Here is a 27,978-nt window from a genome sequence, read left to right as displayed (position 1 = left end):
TATAGGGATTAGCTGGTTTAGAATCTAGATTGAATGCCGAATAAGACAAAAATCAGCAGTTTTTTGCACGTTAGAGCGAACAAATGGGCACATCCCAGGTATGTTTTATATTATATTTGAGATTATAGCTCAAAACCTTAAGAATTTACTAAATATAACTCAAGTAATGCTTTTATTAGTAAATAAATTATAGAGAAAGGATACTTGAGATATTTTGGATCATGTTTTGTGAAATGAGGCGAATATCCCAAATAAAGCAAGTAAAACCAAATGTTCTGGGTTCAACATGAAACAATCACTTATTTGGAAAGAGCACATGGCAAGGAGACTCACCACGAAGAACAAACAATGACATACGATAAATAAGAAAGCAAGATGTGGAAACTGTAGCTCAAAACCGTTTAAGAACATGCATTTGGAATAATAAAGCTCTTATAGTTTCGAGAAGGTGTTTATTCTTTCTCTCCGCAACCCCATTTTGAGAGGGTTGTCTACACAAGAGGTTTGATGAAAAATGTCAAGTTTGAAAAGATTATGAAAAGTATCCTTAGCATTATCACTTTGCAATATTTATATAGTAGCATTAAATTGAGTTTGAATCTCACCATAAAGGGCAGTAAAATTAAAGAATAATTCAGAACGACTCTTCATTAAATATAACCACGTCATACGAGAATAATCGTCAACAAAAGTAACAAAATATTTAAACCCACTTTGAGACATAAGCGGACAATGTCCCCAAACATTTGAGTGAACTAATTTAAAAGGAGTACTGGTTCGTTTATTGACTCTTGAGCAGGAACTAAGACAATGATATTTAGCAAACTGACAATAATCACAATCTAATGAGGCTAGTCGATAAAATTGTGGAGAGAGTTTCTTCAATACTAGGAAAGAAGGATGACCCAACTGACAATGAGCTTCAAATGGGGTGGTTTTTCCAGAACATGCGATGGACTTCGGTACTTGTTGATTACGAATGTAGAGGCCCCCTGACTCATGTACTTTACCAACAATATTGTTCGTCTTAAGATCCTAAATAAAACGTAGTTTGGAAAGGATGAGACACATCAGTTAAGAGCGCGAATGAGTTTGCTTACATGAATTAAATTAAAGGACAATTGATGTAAGCTTAAGACAGAATGTTAGAGAACTGAATGAATGAGTAACTGTGCCAGACCCTAGAACATCAGAGGTTGACTTATCTTCTAAAGTAACTGTAGAAATAGAGGTATGCGACAGAAATGCAGAGAACAATTTAGAATGACCTGTCATGTGATCTCTAGCACCAGAATTAATCACCCACTTGGTGGATGAGGAAACAAGTTATGTATTTGGTTTACCTGACTTAGCGATGACAGTAACTGGTGGAGATTTTAAAGATTCTTAGTATTGAGAGAATTTGGCATATTCATCGCGGAAATTGTGACATATTGCTCAAAGTGTCATTGGTAGATGGATATATGCTGGCTGTGTTTTCTTATTCTGCAATTTCCTGCTATCACGTTTCATATGGCCCGATTTATGATCATATTGGCTAACAATACCTTCGAATTCCTGTCCTCGAGTGTCAAGATTTGTCATAGTTGCTTGTCCCCGCTCTTTTACCACCACTTTTGTGCTACCGTCTTCCAGATTCAGATATATTATTTCGACCAACCAGAACACTATTAAATCCAACAGGTAGAGAATTCTCTGTATGCAGCACTATACTAAATAAAGAGAATATGAGATTTAACAGTTCCAAACCCAACCTAGCTTAAAAACTCATTACAACAATTTTCTCCAGTTGAGCTTGTTGTTCTTTCACATTAAGGCTGAATGATAATAATATGTTAAGTTGTTCATAAGTCATTTTAAACTCCATGAAATATGTTGTGACCTATCTTGTTTTTGTGGACGATAAAAAGGTGGGTTTGCACACTTCATAAATGCGGAAAATATCCCTTTTTCCAGAATACAAGTAATCTAGATATTCCATTAGTTTTTTTTTTAAACAATTTCATAGTGATTAATCAGACCAATTGCTCACTGTCAATTCAATCTCGTATTTGTTAAAATAACCGAGCATTCTCTTTCAATCACATTTGTTTTGACTCATCTGTAGGTGGTTTGTTAGTCATATGGTTATCCATATCAATGCTACGCAGATAAATGAACTATCTTGCTCGAATCAAGATAATTGGAGTCATTTAGTTTATGTTCCGTGATTTTTGAGAATACAAGAACGCCATACACCACTGCATATTTCCCCTCGGCCATATCACTAAAGAAAGTAAGAACAAAGAAAAAGAGGGCTAAATCTGAAATATCAAAGAAACATTGAACTTATTGCACAAAAAGTGTCACAACTGAACATATGCTGACTCAACAAGGTATACATGAATTGTCGGCAAGTCAACAAAGGTGGGCAGCTGAATTTTAAACGTGGTGATTGGCAATTGATTTGTCAAAGTTGGTGCAGCAGAAGGAAATTTCGCTGAAATATGAATACGCATTTTTAATGCGTATTCACACGGACAAGTGGCTCTATTTATGGAGCTCTCCTCTTTCATTTTGAAATGATCCCTTCTTCGAGTTTTCTATCTGTTGTAAATTTCACGTTCACGATTCACACCACAATCAACTCGAACAAATGCAAACAATCATTCAATATTGCGGAACAAGAAATGCACTCGAGGATTACGTGGTTCGGCTTGAATCGCCTACGTCCACGGGAGAACTCGCCATTCACTTTATTGATCAAGAACCAGAATCGAAAGTTACACTCACAAGAGAAAAATAGTCAAAAGAAATTGAATCACAAATGAAAGACTCTCCTCTCAAATATTCTCAAGCTTCCTTGTGCTATCCATCCATCTCTCGTCCCCTGTGTTCCTTTCTCTTTTATCTTCTGTGTCTCGAGTTTGTTGCTTCTTCGCTGGTATATATAAGTCGACCAGCTGAATACATTTCCCAAGCTTGATGCTAACTGATTTCGGTTATGGCCGTTAACCATCCTTAGCATTTCCTTGCCTGTATTCTCTCGGCTACTGACCTTGGTAGTCATCATCCGATCCAACAATCTCCACCTTGACTCCAAGGTTGGCGGTTCTCCTTCCTGGTATTCACTTAACTCCAAGCTACTGCCTTTATCAAGTTCATGCAATGCACGAACTTATTATGTGGCAGTGGTTTTGTCATCATATCTGCTGGATTGTCCTTTGTATCAATTTTCTCTACTTGGATCTCTCCATTTGATATAATATCTTTTACAAAATGTAGCTTTACGTCGATATGCTTCGATCTTTCATGGTACACTTGGTGTTTTGACAGATGTATCGCACTTTGATTATCACAATGCACCACAAGCTTGTCCTGTTTCACACCTAGCTCAGACACCATTCCTTTCAACCATAGTGCTTCCTTGATTCCTTCAGTCAATGCTATGTATTCAGACTCTGTCGTTGACAGTGCTACCACAGATTGAGAGTTAGCTTTCCAGCTAACTGCTGTACCAAACATAGTGAAAATGAAAACTGAAGTGGATTTTCTTGTGTCAATGTTTCCAGCGAAATCTGAGTCTACATACCCAACAATGGAATTTTCCTGGTTACATCTTTTCTCAAACATTAATCCAACGTCTGAAGTTCCCTTCAAGTATTTGAACACTCCCTTTAAAGCATGCCAGTGAGCTTCACCTGGATTGGCCATGTATCTTGATACCACACTCATGCTGTAGGAAAGATCTGGCCTGCTACAGACCATTCCGTACATTATACTTCCAATTCCACTGGCATAAGGGATGTGTGACATGTCTCTTAGTTGGTCTTTATTAGCAGGTGATTGTTCCTTGGACAGTTTTAGTGATTGAGACAGTGGTATACCAACTGGTTTGGATTCATGCATATTGAATCTTCGGAGGATTTTGTGGATGTATGAGTTTTGGCACAAGAATAGCTTGTTTTCCTTTCTGTCTCTCAGAATTTCCATTCCTAAAATTCGTCTGGCTTCTCCTAGATGCTTCATGTCAAATTCTGAGCTGAGGAGTTGTTTAATAGCTTCCATGTAGGTCTTGCTTGTGCTGGCAACAAGCATATCATCAACGTACAATAGTAGATACGTTTTGATCTCATTTTCTTGCTTGTAGATGTACACACAGTTGTCATAGCTACATCTTCTGAAGTTATTGTTCAGCATGAATTCATCAAATCTCTTATACCATTGCCTTGGACTTTGTTTGAGTCCATACAGAGATTTTGCAAGTAGACACACCTTACCATTGGTTCCTTGGGTGACAAAACCTTCAGGTTGATTCATGTAGATCGTTTCTTCCAGTTCCCCATGTAAGAAAGCAGTCTTGACGTCAAGCTGTTCCAGTTCAAGGTTTAATTGGGCTGTCAATGCTAGTATCAACCTGATGGATGAATGTTTAACCACAGGGGAGAAGATTTCATTGAAGTCTACCCCTTCTTGTTGTGAAAAACCTTTCGCAACCAGGCGTGCTTTGTATCTTGTCTTTTCTTCATTAGGCACGCCTTGTTTCACTTTATATATCCATTTGCATCCGACCACTCTTTGATTCTTGGGTCTGTCCACTAGCTTCCAGGTTTTGTTTGTGTACAGGGATGTCATTTATTCATTCATGGCCTTAATCCATTTCTGGCTGTGTTTCTCTGAAACAGCTTCTTTGTATGAGCATGGTTCATCATGTTCCAGCTGTTCTGCCACAGCCAATGCATAGTGGATCATATCGGCCTGACCAAATTTGTCAGGTGGTCTTATTTCTCTTCTTTGTCAGTCTCTTGCCAACTTGTAGGATGCAAGATCATGATCAGTTTGAGATGTATGATCATATTGTTCCAGGTATTGGTCCTGATGTGTATCAGTTTCATTTGTGGTGATGTCTATTGGATGCTTCACCTCGACTTGTGTTCCATCTGTTATCATTTCATTCTGTCCAGGGTCGTTGGATCTCAGCTTGTATCCCATTTTGGAGTCATCAAAGGTTATGTCTCTTGTATAGAAGCACTTGGTACCTGTACTCTCTAGATTCCAGACTTTGTAACCTTTGATGCCTTCGGGGTAGCCTATGAAAATGCACCTCTTTGCTCTTGGTTCCAATTTATCTTGTTTGACGTGAGCATAGGCTAAGCACCCAAATACTCTCAACTTTGAGTAATCTGCTGGAGTTTTATTCCAGAGTTCCATAGGTGTTTTGAAGTTGATGGCACTGGAAGGACATCTGTTAACTAAGTAACAAGCAGTGGTAATAGTTTCTCCCCAAAAAACCTTTGGAAGTCCAGCATTTAGCATCATGCATCTTACTCTTTCCAGAAGGGTGCGATTCATTCTTTCAGCCAAGCCATTTTGTTGGGGAGTTCCGGGTACGGTCAGGTGCCTTGTGATTCCCTTTGATTTTAACAGATCCTTGAACTGTTGTGACACAAACTCTAGTCCATTGTCTGTTCTAAGATACTTTAGTTTCAAGTCTAGTTTGTTTTCAGTCAAAATGAGCCATTCTCTGAACTTGGTTAGTGCCTCATCTTTAGCTTTAAGCACAAATACCCAGACCCTTCTTGTGAAATCATCAACTATGGACATGAAGTATCTTCCTCCAGCATGTGTTGGGTTTCTTGAGGGACCCCATAAGTCTGAATGTACATATTCAAATGGCCTGGTTGTATTGTGAGTTCCCCTTTTGAAACTCACTCTTTTAGCTTTCCCAAGGATACAAGATTCACATATACCTAAATTTAGGATCTGGTCTCCGCAAAGTAAGTTTTGCTTAGATAAGTGAATTAATCCTTGCTCACTTACGTGTCCCAGCCTGAGGTGCCACAATTTTGATGCATCAGTATTGGTTTGTGCCACAGCAGACCTGCCTACAATTGTGGTGCCTTGTAGTATGTACAATGAGTTTCTTTTGTGTCCTTTCATGACCACTAATGACCCCTTCTGAATTGTTAGCATGCCATTTGCAGATTGAAATTGTAGCCATTTGTATCAAGTGTTCCCAATGAGATTAAATTTCTTTTGAGATCAGGAACAAACCTCACCTGAGTCAGTAGTCTTTCCATTCCATCATGCATCTTGAGTCTTATTGTACCAATGCCCTTCACTTTGCATGATATATCATTTCCCAGCAGCACTAAGCCTTCTTCTTATTCTGTGAAAGTCTCAAACCAGGATCTGTTGGGGCACATGTGAAATGAACACCCTGAATCAAGAATCCAATCACTGCTAGGGCCCTGATCCGTGACTGCCAATACTTCGGCTGATTCATAGCCATCGCATGTTACTGCTGCTTCATCTTTTTCTCTTGATCTGTCTTGCCAGTGCTTCTTCTTTTCGGGGCAATTTCTTTTGATATGGCCTTCTTTATGGCATTGAAAACACCTATATTTAGTTTTACTTTTGGATCTAGAGTGTTTTCTTTCATTTCTTGAAGGCCTTTTATCAGTTCTCCCTCGAATTGCAAGGCTTTCTCCTTGCATGTTTCCATTAGATTGAATCTTCTTTTGTAATTCCTTGGATTGCACTGCTGATTGTACTTCTTCCAGGGAGATTGTCTGCTCTCTGCCATATAGCATGGCATCCCGAAGATTTTCATATAAGTTTGGGAGAGAGTTTAATAAGATCAGTGCTTTATCCTCATCCTCCAACTTCACATCTATATTCTCAAGATCATCCAAGATCTTGATGAATTCATCTATTTGGGTCGAAACCCTTTTATCTTCTGAGATCTTGAAAGAATATAAATGTTGCTTCATGTACAGTCTGTTTGCAAGAGACTTCGTCATGTACAAGTGTTCTAGCTTGTTCCACATGGCTGTTGCAGAGGATTCTTTTGACACTTCCCTGAGAGGCTTATTACCTAAGCATAGAATGATGGCACTATGGGCTTTGGCAAGAATTTGAATCTTCTCTTTAGAATCATCTGGCATTGCTTCTTCTCCTTTTAGTGCTTCTATCAGCCCCTGTTGTATTAGTATTGCTTTCATCTTGATTCTCCACAGCCCGAAGTCATTGCTTCCCGAGAATTTCTCGATGTCAAATTTCATCGAACTCATCCTTCTTGATCTTCGTGGTAATGGCTTCGCTCTACCCTTCGATTCCCACAGACAGCGCCACTTGTTGTAAATTTCACGTTCACGATTCACACCACAATCAACTCGAACAAATGCAAACAATCATTCAATATTGCGGAACAAGAAATGCACTCGAGGATTACGTGGTTCGGCTTGAATCGCCTACGTCCACGGGAGAACTCGCCATTCACTTTATTGATCAAGAACCAGAATCGAAAGTTACACTCACAAGAGAACAATAGTCAAAAGAAATTGAATCACAAATGAAAGACTCTCCTCTCAAATATTCTCAAGCTTACTTGTGCTATCCATCCATCTCTCGTCCCTTGTGTTCCTTTCTCTTTTATCTTCTGTGTCTCGAGTTTGTTGCTTCTTCGCTGGTATATATAAGTCGACCAGCTGAATACATTTCCCAAACTTGATGCTAACTGATTTCGGTTATGGCCGTTAACCATCCTTAGCATTTCCTTGCCTGTATTCTCTCGGCTACTGACCTTGGTAGTCATCATCCGATCCAACACTATCATTCTATAGCATTTGAGTGCTTAGTTCTATAATATTTGTGAGGTGTTTGTTCTCCTGTATTAAGAGAGTGTGTGTTCTCTTTGGAAACACAGTGAGTGAGTTGTACACCACAAAATATTATAGTGGAAATTTTTTTCATCTTTCCCGTGGTTTTTACCCTAATAATTTTTAGGGGTTTTCCACGTAAATCTCGGTGTCCAATTTATTCTTTATTTTGGGGTTTTATTATATCAAATTCCGCACGTGGGACCAACATGAATGATATTGGAGCACGGGGAGAGGAATATTGAAAGTCGAAGTGATTTCTGGCGACACAACACTGGATCAAAAACTCGTAACGGCGTGTGAGGTTCATGCGTAAGGATTATGACGGCCAAAATCTGGGCGATGGCAAGTCGGCGAATGACGCTTCTCCTATGACGACAGTGAAAACAAATTGTCACTAAAATAAGTGACCGAAATTTCTGTACCCGTCCCAGTATTTGTTTTGTGCTCTAATACCATGTAATAAAATATAAAGGCAAATATGAAAGAAGAATACATTTCAGTGTGTCTTATTCATTAGTAGTAGGAAAAAATACCGAATTTTCAGTATACTGAGATATTGTACCAAAAAATATCGAATTTACCGATTTTTTGATATATTTAAGATTTTGGTATGATACGGTAACGATACCAAATTTTTCGGTACGGTAACGGTATGAAATTCAAAAATTTCGGTATATATCGGATTATCGAAATACCGAAACAATATATAAAAAATTATAATTTTAAACAATAAATTTTTTAAAATATAAATTTTTTTTGGTATAAAACAGTATATAGTGATGAGTGAGTCTCATGTGAGACCGTCTCACGGATCTTTGAGACTCCGTGAGACGGGTCAACCTTACTCATATTCACAATAAAAAGTAATACTCTTAGCATAAAAAATAATACCTTTTCATGGATGACCCAAACAAGATATCCGTCTCACAAATACGACACGTGAGACCGTCTCACACAAGTTTTTACCTATAATGATATCGTACCGAAATCTCGGCATTCTGCACAATTTCAGTATAATCGGTATGCTAGTTATATCTATCTAAATTTTCTGTACTATATCAGTACAATTCTTATACCATAATTTCGATATGGTAAACGGTATATACATTTTTTGTACGATATGATCTTGATTTATATATCATCTTGATTTATTTGGAGTCCTGATGCTTTTAGGATGCTTAATGTCGTTATGGTTCGTGGTATTCTTTAGCATATCATGGAAAGCAAGAAACCGAAATTGAAATGAAGTAGAACAAAAATTAAGGGACAACATAGTTTGCCATTCCGCTCAATATCAAATACCTAAATCTTGTACATTTTCCATGAATAAGATCAAGAACCCTTATTTCGTTGCTGACAATATTACAAGACTAACGTAAAAGAAACAACACCTACAAAAATAGAGTGACAAAAAACTCGAAAAAACAAGCACAACCTTAAATCCAATAAAAGGAGAAAAAAGAGAACATTCGAAGCAAACACAAAACATTTAACCACATTTGGATTGATTATGTAGTTCGGTTAGCGATAGCTACGATATACCGGAGTATACATACAACTCTCGGCGCACTTGACAAGATCCTTGGGGCGTGGCAGCCTGGAAGCCAAACCTGCACGGCCAGAAGAAATAATATCAAGCTTATTGTTGGCAATGACCGCAGATCTCAAACGAAAAAGAAAAACAATTAAATTTATTGTAAACCAACCCCCACGATTTTTATTTTAAAATCATATAACATACAGATATCTTTATTTAAAAAATAATTCGTCGACTATGATAAAAATCTTATGAATTTGTCCATGAGAACTTACCAAGTTCATATGCCTTTGCAGCAACTTCAGCTGCTATGTGGGCGGAAATCTTTCTAATATTAGTGAATGGTGGATATATCAGTCCGTTGGCATAGTTCTCTTCTGTCACTTGAGCTGCCAAAGCTTCCGCTGCAGCGAAAAAGTTATGACAGAATTGTAAGTTGTCCCCTGAATTGTAGCATTAAAATGCATTTTAAAGGCTCTGTGGAATACTTACAGGCTGCTAAGAGCAGATCATCATGTACACGTACTGTACCAGACATTATCAAACCCAAACCGAATCCAGGAAATATATAAGCATTATTTGCCTATGAAGAGATATGCTGGTATTAGAATAGAGGATGAAGCAAACAAAAATAGTGCTTCTTTACGTTGTAGATATTACCTGACCAGGCACAAATACTTTCCCATTGTACTCGACTGGATCAAAAGGACTTCCACTGGCAAAGATGGCACGTCCCTGCAAGTGATATTGTACTGTGAAAACTTACCAAGGTTTTTGGTATGAGCGCATAGGAGTTGAGTCGAGCTTGAGGAGTAGTGCTATCCTTGAATTTGACTCAATTAACAGTTTGACTACTTAAGGTGACTCAATTAACAGTTTGACTACAGATTGTGTTTGAGTAGCTCAATGAACAATCAAAACACGAATTTTTTTTGTTCTTGAGATAGCTAGAACATCTTTCCCTTTTACACCCCTATTTTATAGAATTTAAGGGAGAAAAAGATCCATTTACCTCACTCCAAGCATAAGCTTCTTCCGCAGTACACTCTGATTGTGAAGTTGGGTTTGACAGAGCAAGAATCAGAGGTTTCTATATAAATATTTTTTACATATCATTAAACCATTAGTTTTAGCACATATTTATGCATTTCAAAGGAACGACGCAGAGAATATACGTAACCTCATTTAAAGAAGCCATGGTCTCTACGACTTCCTTTGTAAACGTTCTTCCAACACCCGAAGTTCCTATCAGAACTGTTGGCTTTATTGACTGAAATTAGTAGTTATATTAGATATCAGGCAAAATAATTAGCATTGAGATCTTAGCAATACAAACGGCTCAATCCAAGACACGATCTTCCCACCTTAACTGCATCCCGAAGTTCTTTAACTGGTTCATGATCATGAGCCCATGGTTTCTTGAAATGCTGAAGGGACTCGAGACGAGAACTGACAACTAACCCCTGTTGTCATAAATATAAAATTTAATCATAGTAAACACAGGATGATGTCTGTAAAACGATAATTTTGTACCCTAGAGTCCACAAGCCAGATTTTCTTCCTTGTCTCTTCGACTGGAGCATTTGTCTGCATCCATGAGTAGAAAACTCAACCAAGAAGAATGATTTAGCATGCACATTATTTAACAGCGATGACTAAAAAACCATACCCTTTTGGATATCTCAAGGGCGATAAGTTCAGCTATACCTGTCCCAGCCTTTAAGAAGCCAAAAATAGAAGTAAGCTCAAAGGATCTCTGACAAATTGCTTACCACATTTAAAGATGATTTCAGATTTTCAAAGTCGCCCATCCATGCAATTATGGTACGAGAATTCATAAAACATATGATGTAGAAAATACATATAATGTATGTAATTAAGCCAGGGGAATGGGAGTTCAAAAATATGTAAATGTAGTCTAACCTCTCCAGCTCCTAGGAATAAGAAAGTATGATCAGCTAAAGTTCCACCAACAAGTTTCAGAGCTGCGACAAGCCCCGCAAGAACCACAGAAGCTGTACCCTGAGATGCCATAAAAATTTATGATATTCTCGACAAAGAGTGTAACCTTAAAAACAAATATAAGCACCAGAAAATCAGTTTTACCTGGATATCATCATTGAAAACGAGATGAGTCGTTCGGTATTTGGCAAGTAGCTCAAAGGCATTATGATTTGCAAAATCTTCGAACTGACAAAGTTATGGGAATTTGGACCAAATAAGAAATCGAATATCAATAATTGAAATGTGGCAAAAGAACATGCCCCACCTGTATCAAGACCTTCTCCCCATAATTTTGCTTGAGTGCAGCCATGAATTCATCGAGGAGATCAGCGTATTCCTGAAAGCAAATTGGGGGATATACTATTACCTTAAACATGCAAAAAAGGACAACTTAAAAATGTACAATCTGTATTCTTATCTTTCAAACGAAATTTTGAAAAGAAAATTAGGAATTATTTAGACCTGTCCGGTCGCTCTATTTTGCCTCAGACCAATGTAGAATTCATCTTCCAGTAATTTCTTGTTATTTGTGCCGACATCAAGGGTAATAGGCAGGCACTGTCAGGGGAGCACATGAAATTATATTATCAGAGAAAGTTAACTTTATGAGGCTTGAGCAAAAAACTATCAGATATAAGCAAAAGCAAGTATTGATTTATTCAGCCATGTAAAACTTGAGCTAAAAGTGAGAGCTGTGCTTACAACTGAGGGACGGACTCCTCCAAGTGCAGTATAGAGGGCTAGTTTTCCTACAGGAATTCCCATACCCTGCAACAGTTTTGAACATTTACCTTCTTGTTATTCCTCAGAAAGTATATACTTCAGCTTTTAAGAAAGTATACGATTGAAGGATATATTTGAAACTAAGCTAATTGATTATTTTCACCTGGCAGCCAAGATCTCCAAGTCCTAATATACGCTCTCCATCAGTTACAACAATAACTTGAATCGACTTTTCTGGCCAGTTTTTCAAGACTTCAAGAATCTTCCCCCTGGAGAAGTTGGATAATCGAGAATCAGCAAAAGAAATCACACAGAAAAGTTTTCTATGGGGGTAACATTAACTGGAAAGGAAGCAGTACTTTTCTTTTAAGCTGATAAAGAGACCCTGCGGACGCCTGAAAATGCTGCCATACTTCTGGCAGGCCTCACCAACTATTGGAGTATATACTATGGGTAGAAGTTCTTCAACATGATCAATAAGAAGCTTGTAAAACAGCTTTTCATTTCTCTCCTGCACGTTTAGGAAATGAAACCACACGCGGCTGACTTCAATTTATGTTTTTTTTGTAAAAGATCAGAGATCATTCCCAATTCTAATAGGATTTTAAGATCATTCGTCACATGCCAAAATACATGTACGCATCAAATCAAATGGTACGTATGTGGTAGAGAATTTGTTAAAGTGGACAGACAGAGAGACATATTAATTACTTGTCGAAATGCTAGTTCTTAAACTTAAAACAGAATATATGCATTCATTAAAGTGTGTGTTTCCTACCTGGAGATCCATCATGGCCATATACCGCTGCAATGGCACTTTATACTCACGTAGAGTATTCATAAACCGCTTCTCCTGATGACCCAAATCGGGAATAGTTACGAGAAGAAAAGTATGATGGACTAAAAATGAAATAATAATCACAAGATCTGTCGTAATATCACCTGAAGCTCTTGAGAAAACACTGTTGGAGGCAAAAGACCAGTCAGGTAATGGGACTTTCTTTCCTTTTCAGTGAAAGCCATTCCTTTGTTGTGATGCGGATCGCGCAACAATGTAGTCCCACTGAATACAGAAACCAAACAAAGTGAAGAATATAATTGGCAGGTTGTATAGAAGAACAGATATTGTACACAAGAATCATTAGATCCTGGCAAGCATAACATATACATCAAAGGCCGGAATAATTTTTGACTCGGATTCGAATGGAGGAAAAATATCGCATCATGGGAATCAAGAAACGTGAGATATATAAATCAAGAAATCAGTAACCTGGCAACCGAAACAGTCCATGGGGTGAGAAGCTGATCCTCCGACGCCCTGTCCTCGCCGTACACATCCTCAACACCTCCTCCGACTCCAGCTTTATCCTCTAAATCAAGCACTGATTCTCCGTCCATTTCCTTGAATGTGCTCTCCATTCGAAGAAATACGAATGCAAATGCTCGCCTCTGTCAGTGAAAAAGAATCTATATATTTTCTTGGGAAGAAAGATAATTATAAATATGAGCTGGTCGAAGTGTGTGTGTACCCCTCGGGTGAGCATAGTATAGGGAGAGAAAGCCGGAGATTTCCGCGTTCTTGGCAACGGTAAACGTTGGTAGTTGGAAGTTACCAAATGCGGCCGTTGAAGATTTCTTGCTTGTGTAGTAAATTAATTATATTCATTGATATTAAATGCGGCGTCTATCTGTTTCAATAATAGATAAAATATGATAAATAAAAATAAATTTAATAATTGTAATTTAGAGATATTGTGTGTTAGTTGCCACTCGCCAGCAGCAAACAAAATATTATCGCTTGTCATACTTTTTTCCCCTATAACCGACAGAATTTGAGTCACATGCAAATTGAAATATGTTCTACTCATTAAAATATTTTTGCTTCTTCTCACACACAAACATATATTATATATTATATGGTAGACAAAAATTTATGTGAGACGGTTTCACGGCTCGTATTTTGTAATACAGATCTCTTATTTGGGTCATCCATTAAAAAATATTATTTTTTATGCTAGAGTATTACTTTTTATTGTGAATATCGGTAGGGTTGACCCGTCTCACAGATAAAGATTTGTGACACCGTAATCTACTCTATATGAAAAAGTATTTCTATCTATATTTCAATTTTCTTATATTCCAAAATAAGTGTTAGATATGAATTTTATTGTGGCGATGTTAACTAAAACCAGTAGACCAGAAGACCAGAACAACTAGATAGCTTATCAGTAGCTGCTGCTCTAGTAAAACTAAACCAGTAGAAAAAGGGATAACTATACAAACCAGTAGAGAACGCTTTCTAACGTTGCTATCTTAATTGTTACCGTTAAAGTGTTCTTAGTACCAGTATTAATTGCAGCATTAAATACTATACGGAGTCATTTAATGCATATTACCAAATTGAGTATAAAACAAGACTGATTGTTTTATAGCTTTTCTGCAGGAATCTATTTCGGTAATAAAGCTGATTGTATCAGTTATCTGAAGACTTCTCTGATTATGAACGTTGAACTCAGTCGATTATATATACTTGGATCAAATCCTTGTTCGACACGACACTTCGCATAATATCATTTTCAAGGAACAAAGCTAATCTCTTATCAGACAAATATCAGTTTTCCTTGAGCATTGTTAAAAAGTTCAACACAAAGAAAAGTAGCACACGCTTCATAGCTTTTATCTGATCTTTTTAAAGATCATCTTGTGCTACTAATTCTTACACTCTTCACAATCTTTACTGCACTAATATTTTATCAGAAGAGTCTGTAATCTGAAAAGAGTCTTTTCAGAACTTTGTGTTCCGCATTTTTGTAAGTTGAGAAACTAAGAGTTTCAGTAGGCTGAGGTGTAAGTCCTTCTGAAGTGGGTGTGTACAAGTGTGTTAGAGTAGGTGCCCGTCGAGCCAAGTGTTGGCCGAGTGTTCACAATGAAACTCTATGAATAAGCAGTCTTTATTTTAATAATATTTGAAATTATTATTTTGGCAAATCTTTATCTGTATACCCATGCTAGCTGCATAGATAAAGCCCTTGAATATACAAATAGTAGAAAGCATATGAGATGCTCATATGATGAGTATCATGAAACTCATATTTGTAATACTGTATGTTCTAAACGGTTCCTAGTCGATTCAGCCGCCACTAAGAAGGATATAGGCCGCTCGAGTTAGAGACTAGTATCTGCGATGTGAGTACCATGTTTCATTGGTAGGGGACATTGTGATGTCCGAACATGCAGATATGTGCTCCTTGTAGAGTGCACTGAACAACCCTCCATAAAAGGACTTTCCAAGTGGTTCTCATTTATCGAGTGGAAAAGTCCTGGTTTATGGTTGTACAGAATTAGTCCTTATGACCCGGGACAACATTGAGACTCTATGTGCTAGAATTACACTTTGACTTGTTTACCGACTCTCATGGGGTCATCAGGTGGCAAGGTTGGGTGTTCTGTCGAAACACATAGGAGTCGATGCATTGTAGTCGGGGATTCACCGCTTACCTTCGGGTATGGATATCCTATGTGTAATCATGTGTATGTAGGTTGAAATCTCTGGCCAGAGTATGGTTGTAATTATGAAAGGTGTTTCATAGATTACACCATCGATGCAACTACGACATGACACATAGTATCGATTCATTGACAACTCTCGATAAACCAATGGTTGTCGAATCGATCGGGATATATGAGTTGAAGGGACCGTACTGTACGCTAACCATAATTGAATGGTTCTTGCAGGCACTATCATGTGATACCTAGGGAATCACGTAAGCGATGCTGCTAGGCGTTTAACGTGATTGGTTGGGTACTATCAGACTTGAGTTCTGACGTTCTTACTATCAAGGAGTTGATAAGTAAGAATGGAGCAATTGGGGTATGCTCGAATAAGGACATGTTTAGTCCGAATCACATGGAGATGTGAACCCACGGCTAGTTGTATCAATGAACCATTGAGGGCCACACAAGTACTAGCTTTGTAAATCCCGATGAGAAGTAAAAATAGTTCAATGTGTTGAACGGCTTATAAAGAGTTTATAAGCGTAAGGAAAATTAGAAGTATGACTTCTATAAAGGAGAAAAATAGTTCAATGTGTTGAACGACTTATAAATGAGTTTATAAGTGCAAAGAAAAATAGAAGTATGACTTCTATGAGAGAAATGTAAATTTTGATTTATGGAAGTGTTCCTAAATTAAAATTTGGCCAAGAGAATAATGTATTTGAAAATTGTGATTTTCATAAACATTATAATGGACTAAATTAAATTAATTCAAGTGTTGAATTAATCAAACACTAGTGGGCCTTGTAGAGCCCAAATGATTAAATTAATTCAAGTGTTGGATTAATTAAATAATATTGAGTCTTGTAGAGCTCAATTAAAATAATTATTTAACTAGTGGGACTTGGGTAAATTCAAGTAATGTTTAATTAGTCTCAAATATGTTTGAGATAATTAAATTTAGTCCAAAGTTTTTAATTTGATTAAAAACTATATTGTATGCATGCATGGGAGGTGAAGGGTTGGAGATTACTTTTGAATAAAATAATGGCATGGCATGCTACTTTTCACTTTTGCTTTTTGCAACACCAAGACATGGAATTAAAAAATTATTCTACCTTCCCTCCCAAGTGAGATGGCCGAAAACCTCTAAGGATTTTTCTCTCCATTTTTGTGTTCTTGAATTGTTTAAGAACACACACTTCTCTTTGATAAATCCTCACATTTTTCTAGTGCAAATTGTGAGGGGATCTTCCTAGTTAGTGGTGGGCCTAATTTGAAGGAAAGATTCAAGGATTTGGAGGAGGAGCTTGTAGATTCATCTTCCATTCAAGAGCTTTGTTGTTCAACAACAAAGTTGGAGCCACAATCAACTTTTTAAAGTTGATAGGTATATTTTCTTATCATCCTATGTATGGTTTGAGTTTTTGTAAATATTACACAAGAAACTTTAGGTGGCCGAAATTTTGTCATAAAATTCGAAAATTTTGCTTCCGTTGCGTTTCCGGCCACCGTAACCGGTCCGCTTTCAAAGTGTTGTACTGTAATATCCAAAGTCTTTTAGTTATACCTTCTGGAAACAGGAGAAGGGGAGACGTAGAAGAGTTTATCTTCGAACTTCCATAAACAACTGTTGTCTACTGCTTTATTGTTTTTCAACTACTTAATCAGATTGTTTCCGCACGTTCTACTGTAATCAGGTGAAAGTATTCTCACAAGATCGACTACTATCCTTAACAGGATTCTAGTACCTCATCCATACGAAAAACGAGTAGAGTTTATTCACCCCCCTCGAAACTCAACTTCGATCCTCAACAATTGGTATCAGAGCAGGTTACTCTTGTTTGTGAAAAACTACAACAAATGGCACACTTCAGCAAGATCTCTATGTTCTCTAAGGAAGATTTTGACGACTGGAAGATAAGAATGCAAGCTCATCTAGCAGCACAAGATGATGACATGTGGTACGTCATCACAGATGGTCCACTGAAAATCTTAAAGCCTAACACAGCTGTTGCTGTTACTGACGGTGCACCACAGATGGTCGAAAAATCAAGAAGTGAATGGACCAGTGAAGACAAGAAAAAAGCCAATCTTGATAATGTGGCGAAGGATATACTATATAAAACTCTTGACAAGAACACTTTCAGCAAGATAAAAATGCGTTCTACTGCAAAGGATATTTGGGAAAAGCTCATTCAGATATATGAAGGAAATGAGCAAACAAAAGAAAATAAACTGTCTGTAGAAATGCAGAAGTTTGAAAATCTGAAAATGAGATCTGGTGAAACTCTAAATGAGTTTGGTGAAAGATTCAGTAGCTTGGTCAATGAGCTAGCTGCTCTGGGTAAAGAGCATAGCAACAGAGAAATAGCCCTCAAAGTGATGAGAGCCTTACCCAGAGAATGGGATGTTAAAGCAATGGCTATGAGAGTATCCAAAGATTTGAACAAATTGGAACTGCACGACTTATTTGCAGATCTAAAGGCCTACGAATTCGAATTGGAAGTAAGAAGTGGAGAAGAGCCTTCAAACTTACCCACCAAGGCCCTTGCTGCTACTGCTACTGCTTTTACTACTACTGCCTCTACCTCTTCTACTGCTGCTGCAGTTGTACCTCAGGCTTTACCTGCTGTGATCATTGACAATGCTATGGAGAAGACTGCTGAACAAATCAGTAGTTATGCTATGTCCTTATTTGTAAAGAAATTCTCCAGGTTCATGAAGAAGAACCATCGAACCTATCATGCTCCAATCGTAATTTCAAGAAAGACTCACCATCCGGTGATATGAGATGCTTCAACTGTGGAAAGATAGGTCACTTCATTGCTGATTGTCCTAAACCAAAGAAGGATGATCAAAAGAGAAAGGATTACAAGAGGAATGACAAAAAGTCCAGAAGAGATCGAAAAGCGATGATTGCCGAAGAAAGCAAATCTAAATGGGCGGACTCTAGTTCTGAGTCATCTGACTCAGAAAGTCATTCCAGTGACAGTGATGCAGAAGAAGTCAAATGTCTAATGGCAGAAAATGACTCAACCTCGACATCTGAAGAGGAACAGCAGAAGGAAGCAGAAATCAGTAACTCTACATGGTATCTGGACAGTGGTTGTTCCAGACACATGACTGGACAAAGAAACTTACTTTCCGAAATAGTGAGCTGTACTGGACCAAAGATAACTTTTGGAGACAACTCAAAAGGTAAAACCATGGGTAAGGGTAAGATTATCCATGGTAATATAACTATTAATGATGTGTTATTAGTTGACAATCTTTATTACAATCTTATCAGCATTAGCCAACTATGCGATAATGGGTATTCTGTGGCTTTTCAAAAGCATTCTTGCATAGTTAGAGATTCTGCTGGAACTACTGTGTTAACAGGAAAAAGAGAAGGCAATACTTACAGAGTCTCTTGGAACTCAAATTGAAGAACCTAAAGGGGGGGTGAATAGGTTCTTTTAGGCCCTTTAGCGTTTTTAAAACGAGTTTGCAAAAATTGCAAGCGGAAGACTTGAGGGACAATCACAAATAAAATGAATGCGTAAAGTAAGTGCGTAAAATAAATGCGTAGTAAAGTAAATGCGTAAAGTAAAGAGGGATAGAGATGTTTATGGAAGTTCGACGAAGAATCGTCTACGTCTCCCCTTCTCGATGAGGATCGAGGTATCACTATATCGACTTGGCTTTAGGAGCTCCAAGCTAGCTTTTACAACCACGCCTCGATGCGTCTACTTGGCCTTGAGGGCTCCAAGGATAGCCACGAACTTTACAACCCACTCGAGAGTATTACTTTCACTCTTTTTCTACAACTCTTTTGATATTACAACTCTTTTAATCAACGCACACAAGAGATAGTAGAAAGCTTTGTAAGAGACAAGAGAGAGTGGAGTGGATGTTTTAAAATGCATCCTCAAAGGCCTATTTATACTAGTCTTGGACGCCAAGGTTCGGATCTTCTGTTTATGCTTCGGAACGTCCGATGTGATTAAAATCAATTTCCGTAATTTTGGGATGACTTCGGATCGTCCGTTCTTGACTTCGTAGGGTCCGAACATGTGCTTCGGAGGGACCGATCAAACTTCGTTGCTTCCGAACAGTTCTTTCAGACCGTCTATGCACAGCTTCGGAAGGTCCGAACTCCAGTTCGTACCGTCCGAACATTCCCGCGTTTCCAGAGATTTGAAATCTTCAACACTTCGTAGCATCCGAAATGTCCTTCGTAGCGTCCGAAATCTTACTCGATCAATCAGTCATATCAATTTGTCTCCGCATTGAAGTGATTTGATTGCTTGTGTTCGGAACGTCCGATCACGTCTTCGGACCGTCCGAACTGGCTCATCGCAGCTTCCGAACAGCTTCTATTTTGCTTCTGATTTGCAATATTTCGGAACGTCCGAACAACATTTCGGATCTTCCGAACGTCACTTTGTTCTTAATTTCCTGCATGCCTCAATATAAAACATTAGTACATTTTTAAGCCAAGTTTTGGTATCATCAAAACAAAAACTTTGGGATATGTTACAGCATTAAAAACATTAATCTCATCCTCGAGATTTGTATGCGTTTAAGGCGTAACAATCTCCCCCTTTTTGATGATCACAAAACTTGGTTAAAAATTGAGAAACAATAATCAACATAATCTAAATTATTATTAAATAACTCCCCCTTAATCAAATAACAAGTCTAAGAGGTTGAATTAAGGCGAATTTATTTAATAACCATTTAATAGCAATTTTAACCAAATAAATTCTCCCCCTTTTTGTGATAAGCAAAAAGACATAAGCATAAAGAGAGACAAATAAACAGGTAAAATATCCACTAATAAATGCAAGTCTTTTATACAATGATGCATAAAGATAAACAAAAATAACAAAAACATAATCTAAGAATCCGCATCCCGCGACTCTCTATGGCTCGGTTCGGACGATCCAAACACGTTCGGTGGATTCCGAAGTAGCCAAGATGAGGAACACCTAAATTTTAAAATATTTAGCACATAAATGAATGTTGAGCCATAATTATGGATAAATACAATTAATTTGTATTATCCGACATTATAATGCTCACATTAATAATACTCCCCCTCAATTTAACAAATATGTACGAGAGTATTCGACTAGTGTTTACAACTCAATCATGCCAAGTTCACCACGCAAACGAGTAAAAGTAGATTCATCTAGTGGTTTTGTAAAAATATCAGCAATTTGATTCTTGGTGTCAACATAGTGAAGTTCAACATCATTTTGCTCAATGTGATCACGAATGAAATGATGTCGAATGTCAATATGTTTAGTACGAGAATGTTGAACTGGATTCTTTGTTAGACATATGGTGCTTGTATTATCACAAAAGATTGGAATTTTTGAAAAAGTAACACCATAGTCGAGTAATTGATACTTCATCCAAAGAATTTGTGCACAACAACTACCGGCAGCCATATACTCGACCTCGGTCGTTGAAAGTGCAACACAGTTTTGCTTTTTAGAAAACCATGACACCAAGCAATTTCCCAAAAAGAAACAAGTTCCACTAGTGCTCTTTCTATCCACCTTATATCCTCCAAAGTCGGCATCACAGTAAGCTTTTAAATCGAAAAATGAGTTCTTAGAATACCATAATCCGAGGTTTGGAGTATTTGAAAGATATTTGAAAATGCGTTTTAAGGCGAATAAGTGTGATTCCTTTGGACATGATTGAAATCGTGCACACAAGCAAACACTAAACATAATGTCAGGTCTACTAGCAGTCGCATAGAGTAGGGAGCCAATCATGCTACGAAATAACTTTTGGTCAACAGGTTTACCTCCCTCATCTTTGTCGAGTCTGACTGTCGTGCTCATAGGTGTGGATGAGGCTTTGGAAGACTCCATCCCAAACTTTTTTAGCATCTCCTTGATGTACTTTCCTTGGTTGACAAAGAAACCATCCTTGCATTGCTTGATTTGGAGACCAAGGAAGTAGTTGAGCTCGCCCATCATGCTCATCTCAAAGTGATCCTGCATAAGCTTAGAAAAATCTCTACACAAGTGTTCATTAGTAGCACCAAAAATAATATCATCTACATATATTTGTACTATCAGCAAATCATTATTTTTAGTCAAGGTAAATAAGGTAATATCAACTTTACCTCTACAAAAACCATTAGACAGCAAAAAGGTAGATAATTTCTCATACCAAGCTCTAGGAGCTTGTTTCAAACCATACAAAGCCTTATCAAGTTTATACACATAATCAGATAAGTGCACATCTTCAAAACCAATAGGTTGCTCAACATACACTTCTTCTTTCAAATCACCATTAAGAAAAGCACTTTTAACATCCATTTGAAACAATTTAAAGTCTCTAGAGCAAGCAAAAGCAAGTAGCATGCGAATGGATTCTAGTCTAGCAACAGGGGCATAAGTCTCATCATAATCAATTCCCTCTTCTTGACTATATCCTTTAGCTACTAGCCTAGCTTTATTTCTAGTGATTGTACCATGCTCATCTAACTTGTTCCTAAATACCCATTTAGTTCCTATGACAGGTCTATCAGTGGGTCTAGGTACAAGATTCCAAACTTTATTCCTTCTAAATTCATTTAGTTCATCTTGCATAGCAATAATCCAAGAATCATCAAGTAAAGCTTCTTCTATGTTCTTAGGCTCTATGTGAGAAAGAAAAGCAAGATAATTGCACATATTAGAAGAGCGAGTAGATACTCCCTTCGATGGGCTACCAATGATGAGGTCCATGGGATGATCCTTGTGTGTAGTCCACTCCTTCGGAAGAGGTGCGTCCTCTTGATCTTTAGGAACATCATCTAGGCTTGTGGACTCCAACTTTTCGCCAAGGATATCTATATCATCATCATCAGAAACAACAGGTCTAGGCAAGCAAGGGTTAGTTTCATCAAATATGACATGAATAGTTTCTTCAACTAGTAAAGTACGTTTATTAAAGACTCTATATGCTTTGCTAGAAGTAGAGTAACCAAGAAAGATACCTTTGTCCGATTTAGCATCGAACTTACCCAGGTTGTCCTTACCATTGTTGTGGATGAAGCATTTTGATCCAAAAGCGCGGAAGTAAGAAATGTTAGGCTTTCTCCCTCTCCATAGTTCGTATGGAGTTTTCTTGAGAATTGGCCTTATTGATACGCGATTGATGATGTAACAAGCAGAACTCATTGCTTCAGCCCAAAAATATTTTGGTAGAGAATGCTCACATAGCATGGTCCTTGCAATCTCTACTAGGGTCCTATTCTTCCTCTCAACGACACCGTTTTGTTGAGGAGTTCTAGGACAAGAAAAGTTGTGACCAATGCCTTTGCTTTGACAAAAAATTGAAAAATTTTCATTTTGAAATTCCGTTCCGTGGTCACTACGGATTTGTTTGATCAAAAGATTTTTCTCATTTTCAACCTTTTTGACAAAAATTTTGAAATGATCAAAGGCATCATTTTTGTGGGCTAAAAACAATGTCCAAGTAAAACGTGAAAAATCATCTACAATGACAAAAGCATAAGATTTTCCTCCTAGACTAGTTGTCCTCGAGGGACCACATAAATCTAGGTGAAGTAATTCAAGGGGCATAGAAGTGGATACAAAATTTTTATTTTTGAAAGATTCCTTTGTGTGTTTACCAAGTTGACAAGCATCACAAAAAGAATCTAATTTTAAATTCAGCTTTGGCATTCCGGAAACTAGGTCAAGTTTTAAAAGTTTTTCTATGGTGCTCATCCCAACATGACCAAGTCGTCTATGCCAAAGAATGTTGTCATCAACGTTTAATGTTACAAGGCTTTTTATTTTTGAAAAAGATGAAATCTTTAAATCGACCTTGTAAACATTTTCACTTCTATAACCTTTGAAACTAATGGTTTTGTCAGTTGTGAGTGATACAGTGCAATCGTGTGGTGTGAATTTGACTTCATAACCCCTATCGCACAATTGACTAATGCTTAGGAGGTTATGTTTAAGCCCTTTCACAAGAAGTACATCATCAATAATAGTATAGTTAGATATACCTATTGAGCCGATGCCTTCTATGATCCCTTTGCTGTTGTCTCCGAAGGTCACCGATCCCTTTTCTTTTGGTCGAATGGATTGTAGCAGCTTCTTTTCTCCCGTCATGTGTCGAGAGCATCCACTGTCAAGATACCAAGTGCTCGATGACTTGTCTCCCCTTTGTCCCTACAAGGTTGAGATACAGTTTGATAGTTGGTACCCGTTTCTTTGGGTCCTTTGGGGTTAGTAGTAGTTGGGGATTTGGGGATCCATTTCCAATAACTATTCTTGTTGTGTTGGTGTCTAAGTTTCTTGCATTTAGGTCTTATGTGGCCTATCTTACAACAGTAAGTACATGTTGGTGGTGTTCTTGGTTTTGCCTTTGCGATAAGACTAGCGAAGTTGACTGATTTCTTTTCATATCCTAGACCTCCTTTGTCGAAGTTACACCTTTGCATGCTCAAGAGGTTTTCTAGTTTACCGCTACTCACATTGAACTTGTTGAAGGCTTTCTCTAAGTCTCTTAGGTTTGTCTTGAGCTTAGTGTTGTCATGCATCCTAGCTTCTAGTTCAGTTTTAAGTTGCTTATTCTCATTTCTAAGTGACTTAGCCTTATTGTACATACTAGTGTAAGCGGAGAGTAATTCATCGTAAGAGGGTACCTCGTCGTCATCCGAGTCGGTCAGATGATCTTCCTTCGCCATGAAGCATAGGGTAGACTCCTCTTCGTTGTCGCTGTCGCTCCACGTGGCTAGAAGGGCCTTTTTCTTGTCTTTGCCGGCCTTCTTCTTGGAGGGACACTCGTTTGCATAGTGACCCTTTTGTTGACAGTTGTAGCAGGTCACTTCCTTCTCAAACTTTTTGTCTTTCTTGTTGAAGTTGGAACTCCGCATGAATCTTTTGAACTTTCTAGTGAGGAGTGCCATTTCTTCATCGTCGCTATCTTCAAGTTGACTGGTCAAGGCGATCCCTTTCGCCTTTACTTTGTCGTCATCTTTCTTTGTCTCCTTCCGGGTAGATACTTCAAGTTCATGGGTCTTTAGGGTCCCATGAAGTTGATCAAGGTCGTAGGATGCCGCATCTCCCTTGTTGGATTCAATGATAGCCGTGCGCTTTGCATCCCATTCCGCCGGTAATGCTCGAAGGGCTCTCCTCCACACTTGTTTAGTTGGGTAGTTCTCACCAAGTTGGGCAAGCTCATTGATGATTTGGGTGAGCCGCCGGAACATGGTGTCGATATCCTCCTTGGGTTCCATCTCAAAGGTCTCGTACTTGAGTTGGAGAAGGTCTATCTTCGTTTCTTTGACTTGATTGGTTCCCTCGTGGCAAATCTCCAATTTGTCCCAAATCTCTTTGGCGGAGGTACAAGCCGAGATTCGGTTGTATTCATTCATATCTAGAGAACAATGAAGAATATTCATAGCTTTAGCATTTTGAGAGATAAGTTTCATATCGTCCTTGGTGAAGTCATCCATTCCCTTAGGAATTTCCTTATTATCCACCGTTTTCATGGGGATATAGGGACCTTTCACCGTTATTTTCCAAAGGTCGTAATCGACAGATTGGATGTATAGAGATATTCTATTTTTCCAATATCCGTAATTAATACCATTGAAAAGAGGGGGACGATTTGTGGATTGTCCTTGGGCATACTCGCTTGCTAGATTGGCCATTTAAAAGATTTTGAAAAACCTTGCTCTGATACCACTTGAAGAACCTAAAGGGGGGGTGAATAGGTTCTTTTAGGCCCTTTAGCGTTTTTAAAACGAGTTTGCAAAAATTGCAAGCGGAAGACTTGAGGGACAATCACAAATAAAATGAATGCGTAAAGTAAGTGCGTAAAATAAATGCGTAGTAAAGTAAATGCGTAAAGTAAAGAGGGATAGAGATGTTTATGGAAGTTCGACGAAGAATCGTCTACGTCTCCCCTTCTCGATGAGGATCGAGGTATCACTATATCGACTTGGCTTTAGGAGCTCCAAGCTAGCTTTTACAACCACGCCTCGATGCGTCTACTTGGCCTTGAGGGCTCCAAGGATAGCCACGAACTTTACAACCCACTCGAGAGTATTACTTTCACTCTTTTTCTACAACTCTTTTGATATTACAACTCTTTTAATCAACGCACACAAGAGATAGTAGAAAGCTTTGTAAGAGACAAGAGAGAGTGGAGTGGATGTTTTAAAATGCATCCTCAAAGGCCTATTTATACTAGTCTTGGACGCCAAGGTTCGGATCTTCTGTTTATGCTTCGGAACGTCCGATGTGATTAAAATCAATTTCCGTAATTTTGGGATGACTTCGGATCGTCCGTTCTTGACTTCGTAGGGTCCGAACATGTGCTTCGGAGGGACCGATCAAACTTCGTTGCTTCCGAACAGTTCTTTCAGACCGTCTATGCACAGCTTCGGAAGGTCCGAACTCCAGTTCGTACCGTCCGAACATTCCCGCGTTTCCAGAGATTTGAAATCTTCAACACTTCGTAGCGTCCGAAATGTCCTTCGTAGCGTCCGAAATCTTACTCGATCAATCAGTCATATCAATTTGTCTCCGCATTGAAGTGATTTGATTGCTTGTGTTCGGAACGTCCGATCACGTCTTCGGACCGTCCGAACTGGCTCATCGCAGCTTCCGAACAGCTTCTATTTTGCTTCTGATTTGCAATATTTCGGAACGTCCGAACAACATTTCGGATCTTCCGAACGTCACTTTGTTCTTAATTTCCTGCATGCCTCAATATAAAACATTAGTACATTTTTAAGCCAAGTTTTGGTATCATCAAAACAAAAACTTTGGGATATGTTACAGCATTAAAAACATTAATCTCATCCTCGAGATTTGTATGCGTTTAAGGCGTAACACAAATCATGTCAATACTCCTACATGCTTAGTTGCTTCTCTTAGCAATAAACACTGGCTATGGCACAAGAAACTGAATCATCTGAATTTCAAGTCAATCAATTATCTCAAGAAGCAGAATATAGTCGATGGATTACCTGACATTAATTTTGTTAAAAATCACGTTTGTTCTTGTTGAGCGTTTTCCTATCGCAAGTGTACGGTGTCAAGTTTTAGTACTGGTTAGAGTACAGATATCGATCCCACGAGGAGTGTGTGTAAAATTGTATATCAATTATTGTAATTAAAATAGTCTCAACTTTATTTAGAGAAATTGAATAAACGGTTGGTTTGGTTGAATGAATTAACTGAAAACAATGAAGTAATTAAGTCACCGAATCGAGAGATAATAATGAGAGAAAGTATCTAGAGAAATGATTTCACAAAGTTTCCACGATAACTATTCACAGTTTAATTTATATTCCTAAATTCCAATCAATTAATGGCCAAGAACACTTAGATTGTTTTATTCCCCCTTTCCCAAGTGACGAATAAAGTGTATCTATCAACTTCGATTCAATTATTCCTAATTCGAATCTACGTTTCATAGATAAATGAAAACAATGTTCTTACTAAGCCTCGCCAAAGTTATACGCCTTCCGAACGCTATAAACATTTAACGATGTGTCTCTAATGATCTATAATCCTAGTCCCTCTCCCGAGTTATAAGATTAATCAAACAACAAACAAATTATGGCCAGTAAATTTGCAGTGCAGTAAACGCAGAGAACACAATTAAACGAAAGCGGAATTCAATCAAATAAATAACGGTGTCAAATCATCGTATCAACAGAGTTACGTCATTCTCTAGAATGGTAATTTAGTTCATCACGAAATCTAAATAAACACAATGCATGTTTGAAGATTCAGACATTGAGTTACGCGAAAATATAAAAACGAAAGATAAAAGACAAATCCGAAGTGTCGTCTCTGTGTCCAGATCCATCGTTCTTCGTATCTGCGATCGATCTTTGCGTTCCGGATCTTCGTCTCTTGATTTCTCCAGCCCTCCGAGGTGTTTTCTCTACCAAAACGGCTGCCCCCATTTCTGACCTAAGAATCGTGCTTTTATAATTTTCTGGAACGCGGCGCGCGCGTGGTGGCGCATGAACTCGCGCGGTGGCGCGGACCGTTTCTGCCGTGTGGTGCGTTTGCTCGTGCGCGGTTGCGCGTGAAATCGCGCTTGCGCGCGTTGCTCTCGGATCTGTGCGCGCGGGTGCGCATGAGTTGGCGCGTTGGCACGCATGCCACTGTCGATCATCTGCACATCATTGCGCGCGGCTGCGCGTGATCTCGCGCAGGCGCGCGCGAGGCTCTGTCCGAGGGTTTGAGTGAACGTGCGCGCGACTGCGCGTGAAGTGGCGCGATGGCGCGCGCACTTCTGTCCCATGGCATACCTTTGCGCGCGCGGTAGCGCAAGAACTCGCGCAGCAGCGCGCATACTTCTGGTCTTGGCAATAGCTGAGCTCTCGATTCGGTTCTGTTTTCTCGATTCACTTGGTTGCGTATCCACTATCTTCTCCATTCCTGAAATGACAACAAAAACAACCAAAAATGCATAATTCTGTTCGGAACAAGCATAATTCAGAATGGATTCTAATATAAATTAAGTGCAAATCTTGCACTTATCAGTTCTGCTTGTCAGCTTGGGAAACAGATAAGATCCAGCTTCAAGACTAAAGATAGC

General features: G+C 38.4%; 1 protein-coding gene across 1 annotated transcript; it reads right to left on the bottom strand.

The window, feature by feature from the left end:
* Positions 1-8,880: 8,880 nt before the first annotated feature.
* Positions 8,881-13,576, bottom strand: LOC140814324 (NADP-dependent malic enzyme-like). Its single transcript, XM_073173275.1, has 20 exons — positions 13,437-13,576; positions 13,178-13,356; positions 12,850-12,970; positions 12,686-12,760; positions 12,267-12,418; positions 12,071-12,176; positions 11,887-11,952; positions 11,647-11,742; positions 11,450-11,521; positions 11,287-11,370; positions 11,104-11,202; positions 10,850-10,897; positions 10,714-10,767; positions 10,545-10,643; positions 10,361-10,450; positions 10,193-10,270; positions 9,841-9,915; positions 9,673-9,763; positions 9,456-9,584; positions 8,881-9,253 (listed from the first exon to the last, which is right to left on the bottom strand). The coding sequence occupies exons 1-20, from the start codon at positions 13,449-13,451 to the stop codon at positions 9,165-9,167; spliced, it is 1,818 nt and encodes a 605-aa protein (XP_073029376.1). The 5' UTR covers positions 13,452-13,576; the 3' UTR covers positions 8,881-9,164.
* Between the last annotated feature and the right edge of the window lie 14,402 nt (positions 13,577-27,978).

Source organism: Primulina eburnea, chromosome 15, assembly GCF_022965805.1.
Source record: "Primulina eburnea isolate SZY01 chromosome 15, ASM2296580v1, whole genome shotgun sequence".
Taxonomy (NCBI): Eukaryota; Viridiplantae; Streptophyta; class Magnoliopsida; order Lamiales; family Gesneriaceae; genus Primulina; species Primulina eburnea.
This window is presented reverse-complemented; position numbering and strand designations above follow the sequence as displayed.